The following is a 15,769-nucleotide window of genomic DNA, read 5'->3' as shown; positions in this document are numbered from 1 at the left end:
GCTTCCATTAATAAACACAGATATTGGAATACGGGAGAGAGAAGGCAGGTGAGGTAGTATCTTTTATTGGACCAACTTCGATAGGAGGAAAAGACAAGCCTTCAGACTTCAGAGAGTTCTTCCCCAGGTCTGGAGAAAATAAGCAGAGTATCTGAGATAATCACACAGTGGGACAAATTGTTAAACATAAGCGGTAGGAGACCACTTAAAATGAAGTGTGATTATAGCTGTGTTGGTCCCAGGGTATGAGAGAGACGAGATACGGGAGGTAATATCTTTTATTGAAACCACTTTTGTTAGTAGAAGGAAGATTTTGAGCTTCACAGAACTCTTCCTTAGGTCTGGAGTTGTACTGGAAGACTTGATGAAGAGCTCTGTGAAGTTTGAAAAGCATCTTTCTGCCAACAGAAGGTGGCCCAATAAAAAGATATTATCTCACCTACCTTATGTCTCTAAAATGGACAATTAAGGGTTGTCAGGCAGTAGGATGAGTTGCAGACAGATAGAAAGACTTAGAGTAACTTGGCATGAAGTTGTGTAACTTCTTGATGGATGGTTTGGTGTTTCTTGTTTTTTTCCATGGCATTTTCCATAGCTGATAAAAAAGCCTAAAGTACTGATTTAAAATTCTGTATTACAATATGCTTCTCATTAGGGTTTTACAGAAAGTTTGATCAAATGGTTCCAATCAATTCTTGTAATCATTAGATCACAGGCATTTTCAGGAACATAAGTCCAGTGATTGCCTTCAAGAAAACAAACACTGTGCTGTAAAAGAAAGTGCTTCAATCTTTAGGGAGCCAGCACTCACCTTCCAACTACAGCCCATCCACAGGAGAGAGCTTTTCAGAGGATTAAGCTGCATTCTCACAATTCTGCAGCTGCTGCCTGGAAATGTTCTATCAGGGTTCAAAATGATATATAATTAAAGTTATTTTAAAAATACAGTTCTGCTATTGTAGTGACTATATATGTGGTACATACCTGCAAACCTTAGATTATTTGCTTTATTTGAATGAGTGACCTACTATTTAAAATCTATTAAGCATGACTATGCGACTGAAATGCCCCATTTATATAGAAATATCCTTCTGTCACAACTATAAGGAGGGGAAGTTTGAAAAGTGTTACTCAAGTATAACTTGGGGAAAGAAAAGGACTCTGATTTAGTAGAAGTTGTTTGACATTTTAGTTGGAAAGAGTGTCTGTTTATTAAAAGGAAAGAACTGGGATTCAGGATTTCCAGGTTCTTTTCCGCACTGTCAATGACTGTCATTTGAGAAGTCACTTATATTCTGAAATGTCTTTGCCTTCCCACCCACAAGTGTATATAAATCTTACCTACTGCACAGAGGTGCTGTGAAGCTAAATTAAACAAACATTTATACAGTGCTTAAAATATTATAAAAATAAAAGGCACTAAAATAATGAATACTTGAAAATAGTTATCCTTGGCTAATCCATTATTCCATCCTGACAGACGGACAGACAGACTGCTACTTTGTGCATCCTAGATATAGGCAAGAATCTTAAAGTGGATGAAGGGAGAAGTTTCTGATGGTGTTTCCAGGTGGTGATAACCTTTTAACAAAGACACTACAAAAGCCTTGTGTGAAAGGTTCAGGAGATGTAATTGTTTTTTGTGTTTGTTTTTTTTTCTTCATGTCTTTTACCAACATCAAAAGAAAAGAAATACTATATCCATAATTTCTGTTCTCCTTCCCTTCAGAATATTTGGAAACAGCTAAATCAACCCACAGCTGAAATTAGATCATTTTGGGATGAATGCCCAACCCAGCACGTAATCTGAGTAGGCTCTCAGTAAAGACCCAAAAGGGTAAGGAAAGAGAGGCAGTAATAGAAGTACAGCTGTACAGTCGCAATTCACCGCCTTTCCCATATAACCCCAGCCTGTGCAGTGAGCACCAGAGGATCTGTGCAGTGTGGGAGGCAGTCAGGATGCCTTTTGGGGGAGGGTGAATTCAGGAATGTGGAAACTGGAAAAATGGAATTGAATATTTACAAAAAATATAGAAATTAGGGCCTCTCTTTTAGGAGACATATGTAAAGCACAGCAGTGATGTCTGTCACTAAAGACATCCATGTATATATTTCTTTTACCCAGCAATTAACCTTGTGGTACAGGTTTTCATCTTTTAAAAATCAAAGTTGAAATAATCTTTGAAATTTATATATTCCTTAATAACCTGAAATTGTCCTTTAGATATTCTATGATTAGAGTGTTCTCTTAATTTAGTAATCCCACAGATTTTGGAGTGATTCAAATCTTCATCTTCTGTCACAGTGACATAACCAAACTGGCTTGAAGTACTCATAATAAAAGTCACTTTGTGACAAATTATTAACTCAAAGGATCAGGCAAAAGTCTTTATATTTTGAAAGTAAATTTTAAAATCCAGAGCAGATAACACTCTCTAGTCACTGTTGCAATTCCTAGGATGATGGCTGAATCGGCAACCAGTCTTGGTACAACACAGAATTTAAGGTAATTAATCTGCTACAGATTGGTGGTTGAAGATAAATGTGTTAGCTTTTGCATTAAAATTAACTCATTGTGAGGTGGTTAGAGGGGCTGTCCATGAGCCAATTATGGCTCCCAATTTTCAAACTCTCCCAACCCTGACTTTTAGTATAGCAGCCCTAAGGGACTACAAACCATCTGGAGAATTGATACAGTGGACCGGAGCTCTCCTCTGCATGCTCCCCACCCACTTCATCCCTATGCCAGATAAGGAGAGGGCACTTGGCACAGGCCCTGGCTCAGCCAGATTTACACCAGCTGAGAAATCCTAACTGCTAGGAAAATTCTCAACTGGCCAACTGCAGCCAAATCAAATCCTTTTATCACATCTCAGGCAGCACAAAGTGAAAGGAGCTGGGATTGCGAATCTGGGTCTCTGTATGGATGTATTTGCAAGGTACACAGTTTGGTGTGCTTCTGAAAACACATGTAGGCAAAGATATATATACACACATATTTATTTACTGATGCATTTATTTATATATTGGGTACCTGATTCATAAACATGTATGAATGAGTAATCTGAATGAACAGTACCATTGTTATGTTATTTTAATGAACGTAGTATAGGAGTCTTAGTCATAGACAATGACCCCATTACGCTAGGTGTTGCCCCAGAGAGTTTACAATCTAAATATCTATAAGTGTGTGCAGACCTATTCTTTCTGTAATGAATCTGTTGTATCTCTTGCTGCTATTTTGGGAGGGGGGGTGCAAATACCTGATCTGAGCATGTAGTTGCACCATTTCACATGAGCTAAGTATGCAGTTGGGGAATAAGGCCAAATCTTAAGAAGTGAATCAAGAGTTCAGTGTATATACACATAATGTAAGCCATCCCAATTAATAGTCTATGTCTTAGTTCAGTGGCTCTCAATCTTTCCAGACTACTGTACCCCTTTCAGGAGTCTGATTTGCCTTCAGAACCCTCAAGTTACACCTCACTTAAAAACTACTTGCTTAAAAAATCAGACAAAAATTCAAAAAAGTGTCGCAGCACACTGTTACTGAAAAATGCTTACTTTCTCATTTTTACCATACGATTATAAAATAAATCAATGAGAATATAAATATCAGTGTATAGTATACAGAGCAGTATAAATAAGTGATTGTCTGTATTTGTATGTACTTTGCTTATACTTTTGTGTAGACTGTTGTTGTAAAACTAGGTAAATATCTAGATGAGTCGATGTACCCCGGAAGACCTCTTTGTACCCCCAGAGGTACACGTACGCTTGGTTGAGAACCACTGTCTTAGATGATCCTATAGATAGCTCACTAGAAATGGGGAAAACTATAGCTAGCATTCCATTTAGGCAACAACCTCTATTCCCATGAGACATCTGTCATATATAACACTTGGGTTGGAAAAAGGATAGGTAACCCTGAAATGTTCCAGTTTTCCCAGGAACCAGAGATTTTTTTACAAAGGGCCAAGGAAAAAATCTTGGCCTAAATCCTCATCCCCATTTTGGTGGTGGTTTTATTCCTGGTAGCATTAGCTTTTCTAAGTGTTTCCCACCTGTAGCTTCAGCCTGCTAGCCTTTTCAGATCAGTACTTCTCTGCACAATGTCAACCCACTCATACAACAGCACTGGGCGCAACCCAGTAGTGTCCCTTCCTCTGTTTTCTTCTTGCCAGAATAGGATTTCCCATCTCACTCTTATCATGGCATCACATATTCTATCTGTGCTTGAGTACATTTTTGAAGATATTACACATGATCTACTCTTTTTAGGCCATGGATATTTGATCACATTCAAATACACATACTGTTCTAAGTGCATATGCCTTGTGATGACCCCTTGATACCGAGATGCATTTCTCACTATCTACTGCTCTTTCAGTACTTCTTTATTCATCAGGTATGTCTTCACTGATGTTCACCTGAGTGCCTTCTAAGTAGTTCAAACTAACAGATACAAGAAAAAAAAAACACCTCACCAACTCAATAAAAATACTTCCCTTTATCACCTCTTCAGATGGCTCATATGCTGATATCACAGTGGTTAGCCAAACATGGCTGGTTAAACATGTATGTTTTACACTGTATACTGAAGGCAAACCACCGGAGGGAGTGAATTCCGTACACATAGGCCCACAGGTAAGTTATGAAGTTTGGCCCATTCCGCATACCTACTGAGGAGTAAGGGACTGTTTTGCATCCATACCATAGGTAGCAACACAGACAGGAGACTGACCTCCACAGAACCGCTATGTCCATCCTGTGCCTGTGGGTGGGAGTAGTTGGGAGCTTTGGCTTGGCCCCCTGGTGACCCGGCCAGTTCAGCTGCACCAGTGAGCTGGGGAGCAAGTATATAGTTTGTGCCCCTCAGATCACAGGGGAATCAGGAAGCAGATCACAAGGTCTGCTCCTCTGGCAACACAGCTACCCAGTGCCCCATAAAAGGGTTTGTGATATACCTACAATACATCCCTGAAGTAACAGAAAAATCCTTGATCTGGACATAGTAGTGAATGAAAACAGACACAGGGATGGATTTTAAGCAACAGGCTGCAGCTCTTACCCTTAACGCAGGGGAGGACCACTGCCAGCCCCATCACACATACTCCCACATACCAGGCTTTTTAATTGGTTCCAGTACAGGGGTCATAGTGCTCACACCATTTAACTTGGGATAGACTCTCCTAAGCTTACCCCTCCCTCAACTGGTCAATGAGTAGAGACAGATTCTAGAAGAGGAGGTGCCACCCCTGCATCGCTCCACATGTGCTCTCCTTCTCCTTTCTACTGGGACTTCCCCGGTCATTGCTGGTACCATCAAGTTTTCTACCCATTGAGACAGGTGGGAGGCATCCATTTCATAGCTTGTTATTACTGTGATCAATATCTGTCGCCAGTAAACAATACTTGAAAATTTGGTTCTCATCACTGTGAAATATTTAGGAAATGGGACCACCTAGGATTTTCTGTTCATTCTAAACTTTTTAAAGAAGCAGGGGAAATGGTTGAAAGTTGTTAAATACACGGAATGCCACCTAAGCTGTATCAGTGCAACACATATCCATTCAATGCAATCTTAAGAAGAAAATGATGCTGCACAGCTTTTGAAGTGTATATAGTATGCGTTCCGAGATGAGACAAGCTGCCTATATTAAAGAAAGTTTATGCACTATACCTGCCATATTCTCAGTGTTGTAGGCGTAACCTACATTACCATGCATTTCCCATTGGTTTTAATAGGGTACCCACGCAATTATCATGCTTTATTTTTAACATATGTTTCATTTCATGTTGATTACATGAACAACTTTCCACTAAGTTATTTCTGTAGTGCATCTAAAGCACAAAATTATTCCAGAACTATAGCTTGTCCTTCATGTGGAAAACACATGCTCAGTATTATATTGCAAGAGTGTTTGTGATTCATTTGAATTTTAAATTATAATGAATACTGCATATTGTCACTTCCTGTGGTATTAAATCCAAAATAGTTTTAATACCACATAAATATGCATTCAAATGAACAGATGAATTTATGCAAATTCCAACTTCCTCTGTAATATCAACCTAGTGAAACAATTCCACACTCCCTCTTTCTAAGGCCCTGAAGTGCAGCATCATCACCTCCGCAATTCTTACATGGATTATGCTGACAAACGAGATGCAGTGACTTACTCAATGACAGTTTGGGGAGTGAGCAAACGAGCTAACACCCTCCGACTCGTGGATAATACAGGCAATCTGTAAACGCATGACGTATGCTTCTGAACCAGCTTTATAATAATGGAGAATACAAACCTCAGATGGTTGTTTAAAAGCACTGTAAACCCCACTATAATCTCTGCATTTCAGAATGCTTTCTCCTTAATGGTATGGAGAGAGAATTATGGTTCCAAGTCCTGCAGTGTTTACTCCAATTCAAGTCAATGAAAGTTTTACTTGTTTACAGATGGTAGGTTCAGACACTGCTCTCATCAAAATAATGAAATGTTCATAATGAAACATTCATTTCTATTTAACATGTTAACCCTTGCCAGGACATATCACCATATGTCTATAGAATTGAATTTTATAAAGGCACTGAAAGTGAATAGCATCTTCTGAGTACCCTACCGCTAACTGGCACATGAGGGATCCTCAAATATTTCAGCCTAGAAAAACCAAAAACAATGACTTCCAAGAAGTTAACTTGTGGTGGATTCATTTTCCTATAGAATCACAGAATATCAGGGTTGGAAGGGACCTCAAGAGGTCATCTAGTCTAATCCCCTGCTCAAAGCAGAACCAATCCCCAACTAAATCATCCCAGCCAGGGCTTTGTCAAGCCTGACCTTAAAAACCTCTAAGGAAGGAGATTCCACCACCTCCCTAGTGCTTCGCCACCCTCTTAGTGAAAATGTTTTTCCCTAATATCCAACCTAAACCTCCCCCACTGCAACTTGAGACCATTATTCCTTGTTATGTCATCTGCTACCACTGAGAACAATCTAGATCCATCCTCTTTAGAACCCCCTTTCAGGTAGCTGAAAGCAGCTATCAAATCCCCCCTCATTCTTCTCTTCTGCAGACTAAATAATTCCAGTTCCCTCAGCCTCTCCTCATAAATCATGTGTTCCAGCCCCCTAATCATTTTTGTTGCCCTCCGTTGGACTCTCTCCAATTTTTCCACATCCTTTTTGTAGTGTGGGGCCCAAAACTGGACACAGTACTCCAAATGAGGCTTCACCAATGCCGAATAGAGGGGAATGATCACGTCCCTCAATCTGCTGGCAATGCCCCTACTTATACAGCCCAAAATGCCATTAGCCTTCTTGGCAACAAGGGCACACTGTTGACTCCTATCCAGCTTCTCGTCCACTGTAACCCCTAGGTCCTTTTCTGCAGAACTGCTGCCTAGCCACTCGGTCCCTAGTCTGTAGCAGTGCATGGGATTCTTCCGTCCTAATGCACTTGTCCTTGTTGAAGCTCATCAGATTTCTTTTGGCCCAATCCTCTAATTTGTCTAGGTCCCTTCGTATCTTATCGCTACCCTCCAGCGTTTGTACCACTCCTCCCGGTTTAGTGTCATCTGCAAACTTGCTGAGAGTGCAATCCGCGCCATCCTCCAGATCATTAATGCCCACAGATGCCTTCCAGATTCCCAGCCTATCTGGGGAAATCTAAGCCAGTGTGACAGTTTATTTCCCTGTTTGCTTAGAACATCAGTATTATCCAACAGACATGTTGAAGTATTTCTTAGCTGGACTTTGGGGAATGTGATTTCATCAGTAACTGAAGTCATAGGCAATCCTAGCATCAAAACATCATGATATGCCCTGGGCCCCAAATACTCCTATGCCCTGAAGTATTTTTTCTTGAATAAATGCATTTGACCTCTCTCCCCAGGCTAGTAAGCTTCCTCCCTTCAAATAGAAGAGAATGGATTTCCTCCATGAATTTGCCAAACGAAATGACAAAGAAGAAAATTGATACAATATCTCATAACTGCTTGAAAGGTGGACAGGTAAAATATGACATGAGTCAGTGTCTAATAATTTTCTGCCTTCAAAGAACTTCTAGCTGTGTAGAGATAAAAACTCAGTATTTAAAAATCTGTCTTGTACCATGTCATCATAATATAATATTTTCCACTAGAATACCAGAAGAAATTCAGTATTTTATATTTTCTCCAACCGTGCACGAAAACCATTCAAGTTTCAAACCCTTGAGTGCTTTGTTTCTGGAACCCCATGAGCAGTTTAAGAATGAGAGTGTAAGGGAGCCATTACTGAGGAATTATGAAGAAGTCGAACAATTTTCGAGTCAAATTTCTGTTCAGAGAAGAATAGTACAACATGTAACACATAAATATCTATCCAATCCATACAATCCTGTCTTTGCCTACCTGCCTCTCTGGAAATCTGCATGAAGGACTCCACGCCTTTTTCTCCATAATTTCCTTCAGATGCCAACGTTGACACATAATTCCACCCCAAAGCTTTTACAATGTCAACCATTGCCTGTGCTTGGAAGGAATCTGGAGGGACCACTCGTGAGAAGAAATCGTAGCGCCTGTCATCACTTAACTCTGGTGCAGTTGAGGCATAACTGATCTGGGGAATCTGTAGGGGAAAAAAACAGTTATTGGTAAATAATATGGTCATAAATTCACCAAATTTCTAGCATTAGCTTCAGCTGAATCTCTGTTAGTCCACCCCATATCCATCCGTTATTTCCTTTCTCCATCAGTATTTCAGTACAAGTCAAATAATCCATCTCTTAAATTACGTAGGGAGTGAACAAATTACAAGAAAAGTAATCAGTGAATTAAAATATTTTCTGTTCTTTCTGAAAATTCTCTTGCACTTTTAAGGGACTGATACTCAAAAATGTCAATTGTGCTACGGAATGACTAATTTGCACACAGAATTACTTGTTGTTGCCTGTGCATAGCAAGTGCGGCATGTACAAATGGCCAGTTGTTCATCTAACTGTTCATTTACATCGACAGATATCCAATTTGTAAATGGAGCCATATTAGTATGCACATATTGTCCATGCAATTGCAGTTTTGCACCTGGCATTTTCAAAATCAGACCCTAGATATTACAGTCTTGTATTGACAGTTCTCTTCTCTCCTATGGCAGAGGTTTAAAGGGTAACACTTTTTTTAATAAGCCATGATCTCCAGCTTCCAAGTTAAAACAAGTGGCTCATTCATAAGAAAACCATTGTAGAGCCATTTAAAAATAGTGATTCTTCCAAACTCCCCTCTGAGTTCTTGTATCTTTTTGGGATTAAGCTATTTCCAATCAAACTATTTATATCGTCCCTTGAGGATACCATAGCCAAACATAGCAGTGAACAGAATCCAACTGTGTACATGTCCATTTTACTAGTAATCAGATTGTATTAGTATCTAGCCATTTGGGATCCTGAAGTTCAGCTGAGAGAGGAGGACTCACCATATGCCCAAGCATGATAATAAATTTAAGATGGTTTCAGCCTGCAGAAACATCAATATTTCATGCTACAGTACAGGTATATTCTGTATGCTCTGAGAGTCATCTTCTATCTTTACAAAAGCATTCCTACCAATATATATTGCTCTTCTCTCCCTCTCAAAGGAGGGAACAATACTATACACCCCAGGGTTCAATCCCGGAAAAGCCTCCATTCCTTCAACTCCCACTGAGATCAGTGGAAGTTGAGAATTACTCAACTTCTCCAAGAATCAATCTTACAGGATAAGGGCCCAAATATGCCTTTAGATAATTATGGAAAGACAGCCGCACAGCAATAAAGTAGCCAGCAGATATATACATTTACTGAAACTACATAAAGTGTTAACAATCCCAACAATTGCTGAACCATATAATGCTTCAAATACCTCTTTGATGTAGCCCATTATGAGGTACATCCCTTAATGAGCAGCCATTTAGTTCCATTCCACAGAAGTCTGGGCCTGGTCCTACCTATGCTCCTTGCGCAGAACTCCCACTGAAATTAGTAAGAACTCTGTATGCAAAGAGCTTGCCGAATCTCACTCTTCATTGCTATAAATTATTAACCATAAAAAATGCTTAAAATTCCCACTGGGTTTATAGAAATTGCTACCTCTGTTAGAGAAATGAATTCTTCATTGTAGTATTCTGCCTTTCATTTCTGTTATGTTGAGTTTTTGGTCACGCACTTCAAAAGACTAGTTTCAAAAATCTGAGGCTTAGTATGTTGAGAGCTAGGATGTTGCAGATAGTGGTCACCCATAAAGACTTGCCAGGGTTTCCTTAGATCGATAGATCTATTGCATCAGTTTCAGCAGTATTCCTTACACTGACTATAGGAGATATCTACAGGCAGATTCTCTGCTGACATAAATTGCCATAGCTTCATTTATGACAATTTACACCACTGGAAGATCTGCACCCTAACGATTACTCCAGGTACCTGCATTGATAGTATTGTTACACTTACAGCTATTGGCAATTTTGTAAAGGTGACCGGAGTGCTCTCTTTGGCTTATTAAGAGGGATTTTCTTTTCCCACTCTGTAAAGTGCTGCAAACAGAGTTTATTTCATTGGGTCTCAGCTCAGTTGTCATCCTATTAGGATGGTATCAGGAAAGCATAGTTAACCGTGGACAATGGTATGGCATTGTATACACACTACTAATCAGATTAAAGTCTGGTCAAATATGCAATATTGTGTACTGAACAACTGCGCAATGGGCTGAGTGCAGTTAATGTAAAACACATAGAGGTTAAAAAGTGTATCTTACATATTCAGATATGTGTGGAAAAAAAGGAATCTTAATGTATGTATCAAATTGACAGTAAATGTTTATTAACTAAAATCAAAGGATACACTTTTCACTCCTATATGGAGCAAAACTTCACTGAATTTTGCCCAAAGTTTTCATTATTTAAAAAAATCTTTTGCTTTCAAAATCTTTTTTTCTCACTTATGAAATGTTAATGAGACCTGTCTGTTTCAATCTGCATGCAGCAGTTACAACATTAAAACCAACCCTGTTATTCATATAGTTTCCTTCACAATGTCTAAGAATGTTGTACAAAGACATGAACTTTAGAAAGATTTTCTTAAGGTAGCAGGAAAAAAAAAATAAAAGCCAGGTCTAATATGCACTGCGAACATTGCAATTCAACTTTGTACAATAGGTCAGTGCTTCCATTCCATTACCTGTACCACGGAAGGATATCTACTATTCCCAAGCTCCTTTCCCTGCACACAGTCAGCATCCCAGATGTACAAAGTGAACAGCTGTTCAAGTCAGCTGAAACCTATAGGATATATTATTTCTTTTGCTGTTGAATTTTTAAAAAATCAGGCCTATCTTATTAAGAGATCAAATAATTAAAAAGGTGACAGCTGTAGGCCAGAGAGAACTGGACTCTTGAACTACAAATTATCCCTGGAATAACATGAGATGCTTAACTGTTGGAATAACTGTTGATATGTTTATGGACAATATTATGGCTTCAGCTAAGTGGACACATCCCCCGTTAACTGAAACAGGAACCCTCTGTCATAGTGGTATTGTGCTGTTTTGAGTGAGGGTGATATTAAGATGGAAAAATCGAGTCTTATGTAAGAAATAATGAAAATAGAACATTTAAGTTTCTATTTTCCTCTTTAAGAGTCTCTATTGAGTTTAAACAAACTTTTTGGGCTCACAAGATTAAGCACCATTTCATTTTGTTTTGAAGTTTTAATGACAATTCATAATATATATTTTTCCTCACTGGAGATGGCCCCAGAAGGTAGTGTTTGGATTCAAATTAGGATGAGTCTACGCTTCTAGGCTGAGACCACTTCAGATGTAGGTTTCACATCTGGATTCAATGAACCTGTCCACATCAGACTGCAGATAAAAATGTCAAAGCTTTAATGAAATCAGCCATTCTCTACCATCTTGAACTAAAATATTGTGAGATTTCAACCATGCCTAAACCAGAACTAGAAAAGGTGCAGGTTCTGGGTTTGGAACAGTATAGAATATATATATATGGGGTAGAATTCCGGCCCCACAGAAGTCAATGGGAATGTTCTCATTGACATCCATAGGGCCTTAATTTTACCAATGAATCCTGAAATTCAGATCCACATGCCCATGGAAAAATCAAGGGGGTTCAGATCTAACATTCCAATAATGGCCATTTTACTTCCTATACAAGGAGATTCACAGTGTTCAAAGTTTGGTAAATGTGAATGTAGTGTTCAGAAAAGATGCTGACTTGCCACTCCCACCACCCAAATATCCAATGCAGGATAACTCAGACAGTGGCAGTGTAAGCAACACTGCAGCACCACTGTTAATGAATCTTGATCATTAGGGACAACATTTAAGGAATGAGAAAGTTTATTCTGCATGATACAATCAGTCCTTAGGCTATTTGCTGAAACCACCTACAATCGTATCACTAAGTGTCAGTTCTGATCACATTTTGTGATGTAGACATTTGGAGACTGCCAATACCATTCACCTATGCCACTAAGAGCCATTAGATGGTAATAACTAATGTGCTCTGCATCTACCTGAAAATCAAAGGGAAGCTTTTGTCTATCTTGACCAATCCATTTACCATTTACCCTCTCCGCCCATACTTCACTTTTAAAAACATCTTTTAGAATAAGAACGGCCATACTAGGCCAGACCAAAGGTCCATCTAGCACAGTATCCTGTCTTCTGACAGTAGCCAATGTCAGGTGCCCCATAGGGAACAGAACAGGTAATCATCAAGTGATCCATCCCCTGTTGCCCATTCCCAGATTCTGGCAAACAGAGGTTAGAGACACCATCCCTGTCCATCCTGGCTAATAGACATTGACGGACCTGTTTGATCCTAGGTTTGAACCATCACACCCTGCTGCACTGGGAATCATTGGGACGCCAGCATTACAATGACTTCTCTGAAGGATTTAAGAAGCAAGAGAAGAAAGGCTGAAGGGAAGACAGAATTTGTTTAAGCAAAAATGTATCAGATAATTCACAAAAAAGGCTCATAAATCTATTTTATAAGCCATGTATAACGTATATGGAACACCATCCCAGCATTAGAGCTCAATCTTAAATCTATGGTATGTGTCAATTTAGCTAACTTCAAGGATTCTCATCCAGAACTCTTCTAAGCAGGGATCAAATGATGCATATTTATCAAGTAAATAAAGAACTACTCTTCATTTCTTTCCTCCTCCTAACAATTTAACAAGAACAACTAGAGTGTCTTTTCATTCTAGCCCTGCTATTTAATGAAAGAAATGTCAATTCTAATGAAAAATTTCAATTCTCTGGCAAGAAACTGAACCAAAAATTACAGTTTTAAACAGTATTTGGAATCAAAGTGATAGTATTCACTTCATTATGATGGTAACATGACTTTTTTTTTTTTTACTGCTTAAAAAAACAAACACACATTTTATGCCAAAATGTCAATTCAAAATGACAATGTGGTTAATTTTGATCAAAATTTTTCATTGCATCATTTTGGACTTGAAACTTTTCAGAATGTTTTCTTCCATTACCCTTTTTTTGGGTATTTTGACTTTCCATTCTCATTCAGAACAGAAACTAATTTTGAAATGTCACTATTTCCCACAGCATGAAAAGTCTGTTCTCTGAACAGCCCTTGTATCTTGGTAGCAGACTTGTGCTCTGCAAGCACAAGGACTTCAGTTCCTGCTGGTCTTTTCACAGCCTGGAAAAGCACAGGGGGAAAATTATTATACCTTCTTCCATATCCCTCAGTGTGCATGCATGCAACAGACAGGCACAATCTAACCCAGTGTGTCCCAAAGATAGGGGGCACAAGGGTCCACTGTGATGTATACAATAAGACACACAGGCCTTTATCAGCATCATATGGAAAAGTGGCAGGGAAGTACAATTGACTTCATTTTTCTGAAGGGGACCAAGAATTCAAAAGTTTGAGAAATGCTGATCAAACCCACAATGAAGTGTCAGATTTTTATAAAGTCACTCTGTATTTGCGGTATTTCATTGGATGTTACATAGAACTGGTTAAGATGTTCCTCATAGATGGCATTCTGCTTAAAATAACAAAGGAAAACTGAAATTGATTACATTGCATAAGTCAATGATTAAGTAAGAGTTGTAATTTATTTTTTATATTGGACATTAGCATGAGTCTGTTTCATTTTTTCCTTTAATGAACAGTTCTCTCTACTCGATCCCTTTACGACATTTAGCTGTTCTGAGAAGCGGAGTTTACTGAACACACTGAACACATAGGATATTCTATAACAGGCACAATGAGAGCCTGTACAGAAAACATGCTAAGAATAAAACCACACTGTAGAAAGTAGATGTTTTCCATGATCTACTAAGCTACAATTTCAAACATCAAAACCTCTTCTAAAAGCAGAACTGCAACTAAAAGACAAATGGAATACAAACTTGATACAAAGTTGACTCTGCGTGGCTAGGCCATTAGGGGAAATTTCTGTAGAATGCACCTCCTCTCTCCACCCCCTCACTTCTATGAAGGAGACAGCCATTTTGCCTGAAAGTGCACTAGGGCAGTGGTTCCCAAACTTGTTCCACTGCTTGTGCAGAGAAAGCCCCTGCCGGGCCGGGCTGGTTTGTTTACCTGTCGCGTCCGCAGTTCAGCCAATCACGGCTCCCAGTGGCCGCGGTTCGCTGCTCCAGGAAAATGGGAGCTGCTGGAAGCGGCGGCCAGTACGTCCTTCAGCCCGCGCTGCTGGGCTTTCCCTGCACAAGCGGCGGAACAAGTTTGGGAACCACTGCACTAGAGTATAAAGGGCCGGGACAGAAGTGCTAGACTACATTACGCTGGTGCGTAGTTGCTCACTGTCCTCCCTGAAGTGGCTCCAACCAGGCCCAGTTAGCAGTGCACCTCCTACCCTATTATCTAGCACAGCTCTCCCATCAAGGGGCATAATTTGATCCTTGATGACCAACATACACAATCAGTTTGTTATACATACACCTAACTGGGGGGAGGGATAGCTCAGTGGTTTGAGCGTTGGCCTGCTAAACCCAGGGTTGTGAGCTCAATCCTTGAGGGGGCCATTTAGGGATCTGGGGCAAAAATTGGGGATTGGCCCTGCTTTGAGCAGGGGGTTGGACTAGATGACCTCCTGAGGTCCCTTCCAACCCTGATATTCTATGATTCTAACATCCAGGGGTCTGAAATGTACTCATGTGCATCCCAGAGTAAGCAAGGAGAGACATCTATTCTAAACATCAAGTAATTTTTGGCACAGCATGATCTCCTAAAATGTATTCACAGTGGAGTTCCTAAGATTTTCCATCATGCAATCCACATCTTAATAACATGAATGTCTTGTCCTATTTGCCATACTGTAGCACCCATGTGGCAACTATGGCCATTGCATACATGATAAACCAATATTAGGAAAATATTTTTGTTAGGGCTGTCAAGCGATTAAAAAATTAATTATGATTAATCGCGCTGTTAAACAATAATAGAATACTATTTATTTAAATATTTTGGATGTTTTCCACATTTTCAAATATATTGATTTCAATTTCAACACAGAATACAAAGTGTACAGTGCTCACTTCATATTTATTTTTATTACAAATATTTGCACTGTGAAAATAAAAGAAATAGTCAGGGGTGAAAGTAACTTAAAGGACTTACCAGTACAAAGGGCAGCCAGGTTCCTAGGCAAGGTGCGGGGGGGCCCAACTCTGGGCCCCCAGAAGGGGCAGACCCTCAGGTGGAAGGGGCAGGGCTGGGGCCAGACTCCTCCAGCC

General features: G+C 39.6%; 1 protein-coding gene across 2 annotated transcripts in view; it reads right to left on the bottom strand.

Moving 5' to 3' along the window:
• Positions 1–15,769, bottom strand: part of GRM7 (glutamate metabotropic receptor 7) — a 541,384-nt gene that overhangs the window by 368,335 nt on the left and 157,280 nt on the right. For both annotated transcript variants that reach the window (XM_074957549.1, XM_074957548.1), the window contains exon 2: positions 8,393–8,609. In XM_074957549.1, coding sequence (XP_074813650.1) covers positions 8,393–8,609 — 217 coding nt within the window. The remainder of the gene's footprint in view (positions 1–8,392; positions 8,610–15,769) is intronic.

The sequence above is a fragment of the Natator depressus genome, chromosome 7 (assembly GCF_965152275.1).
Source record: "Natator depressus isolate rNatDep1 chromosome 7, rNatDep2.hap1, whole genome shotgun sequence".
In the NCBI taxonomy this organism is placed as follows: Eukaryota; Metazoa; Chordata; order Testudines; family Cheloniidae; genus Natator; species Natator depressus.
Note: the sequence above shows the minus strand (reverse complement) of the source record. Positions and strands in the feature narration are given on the sequence as shown.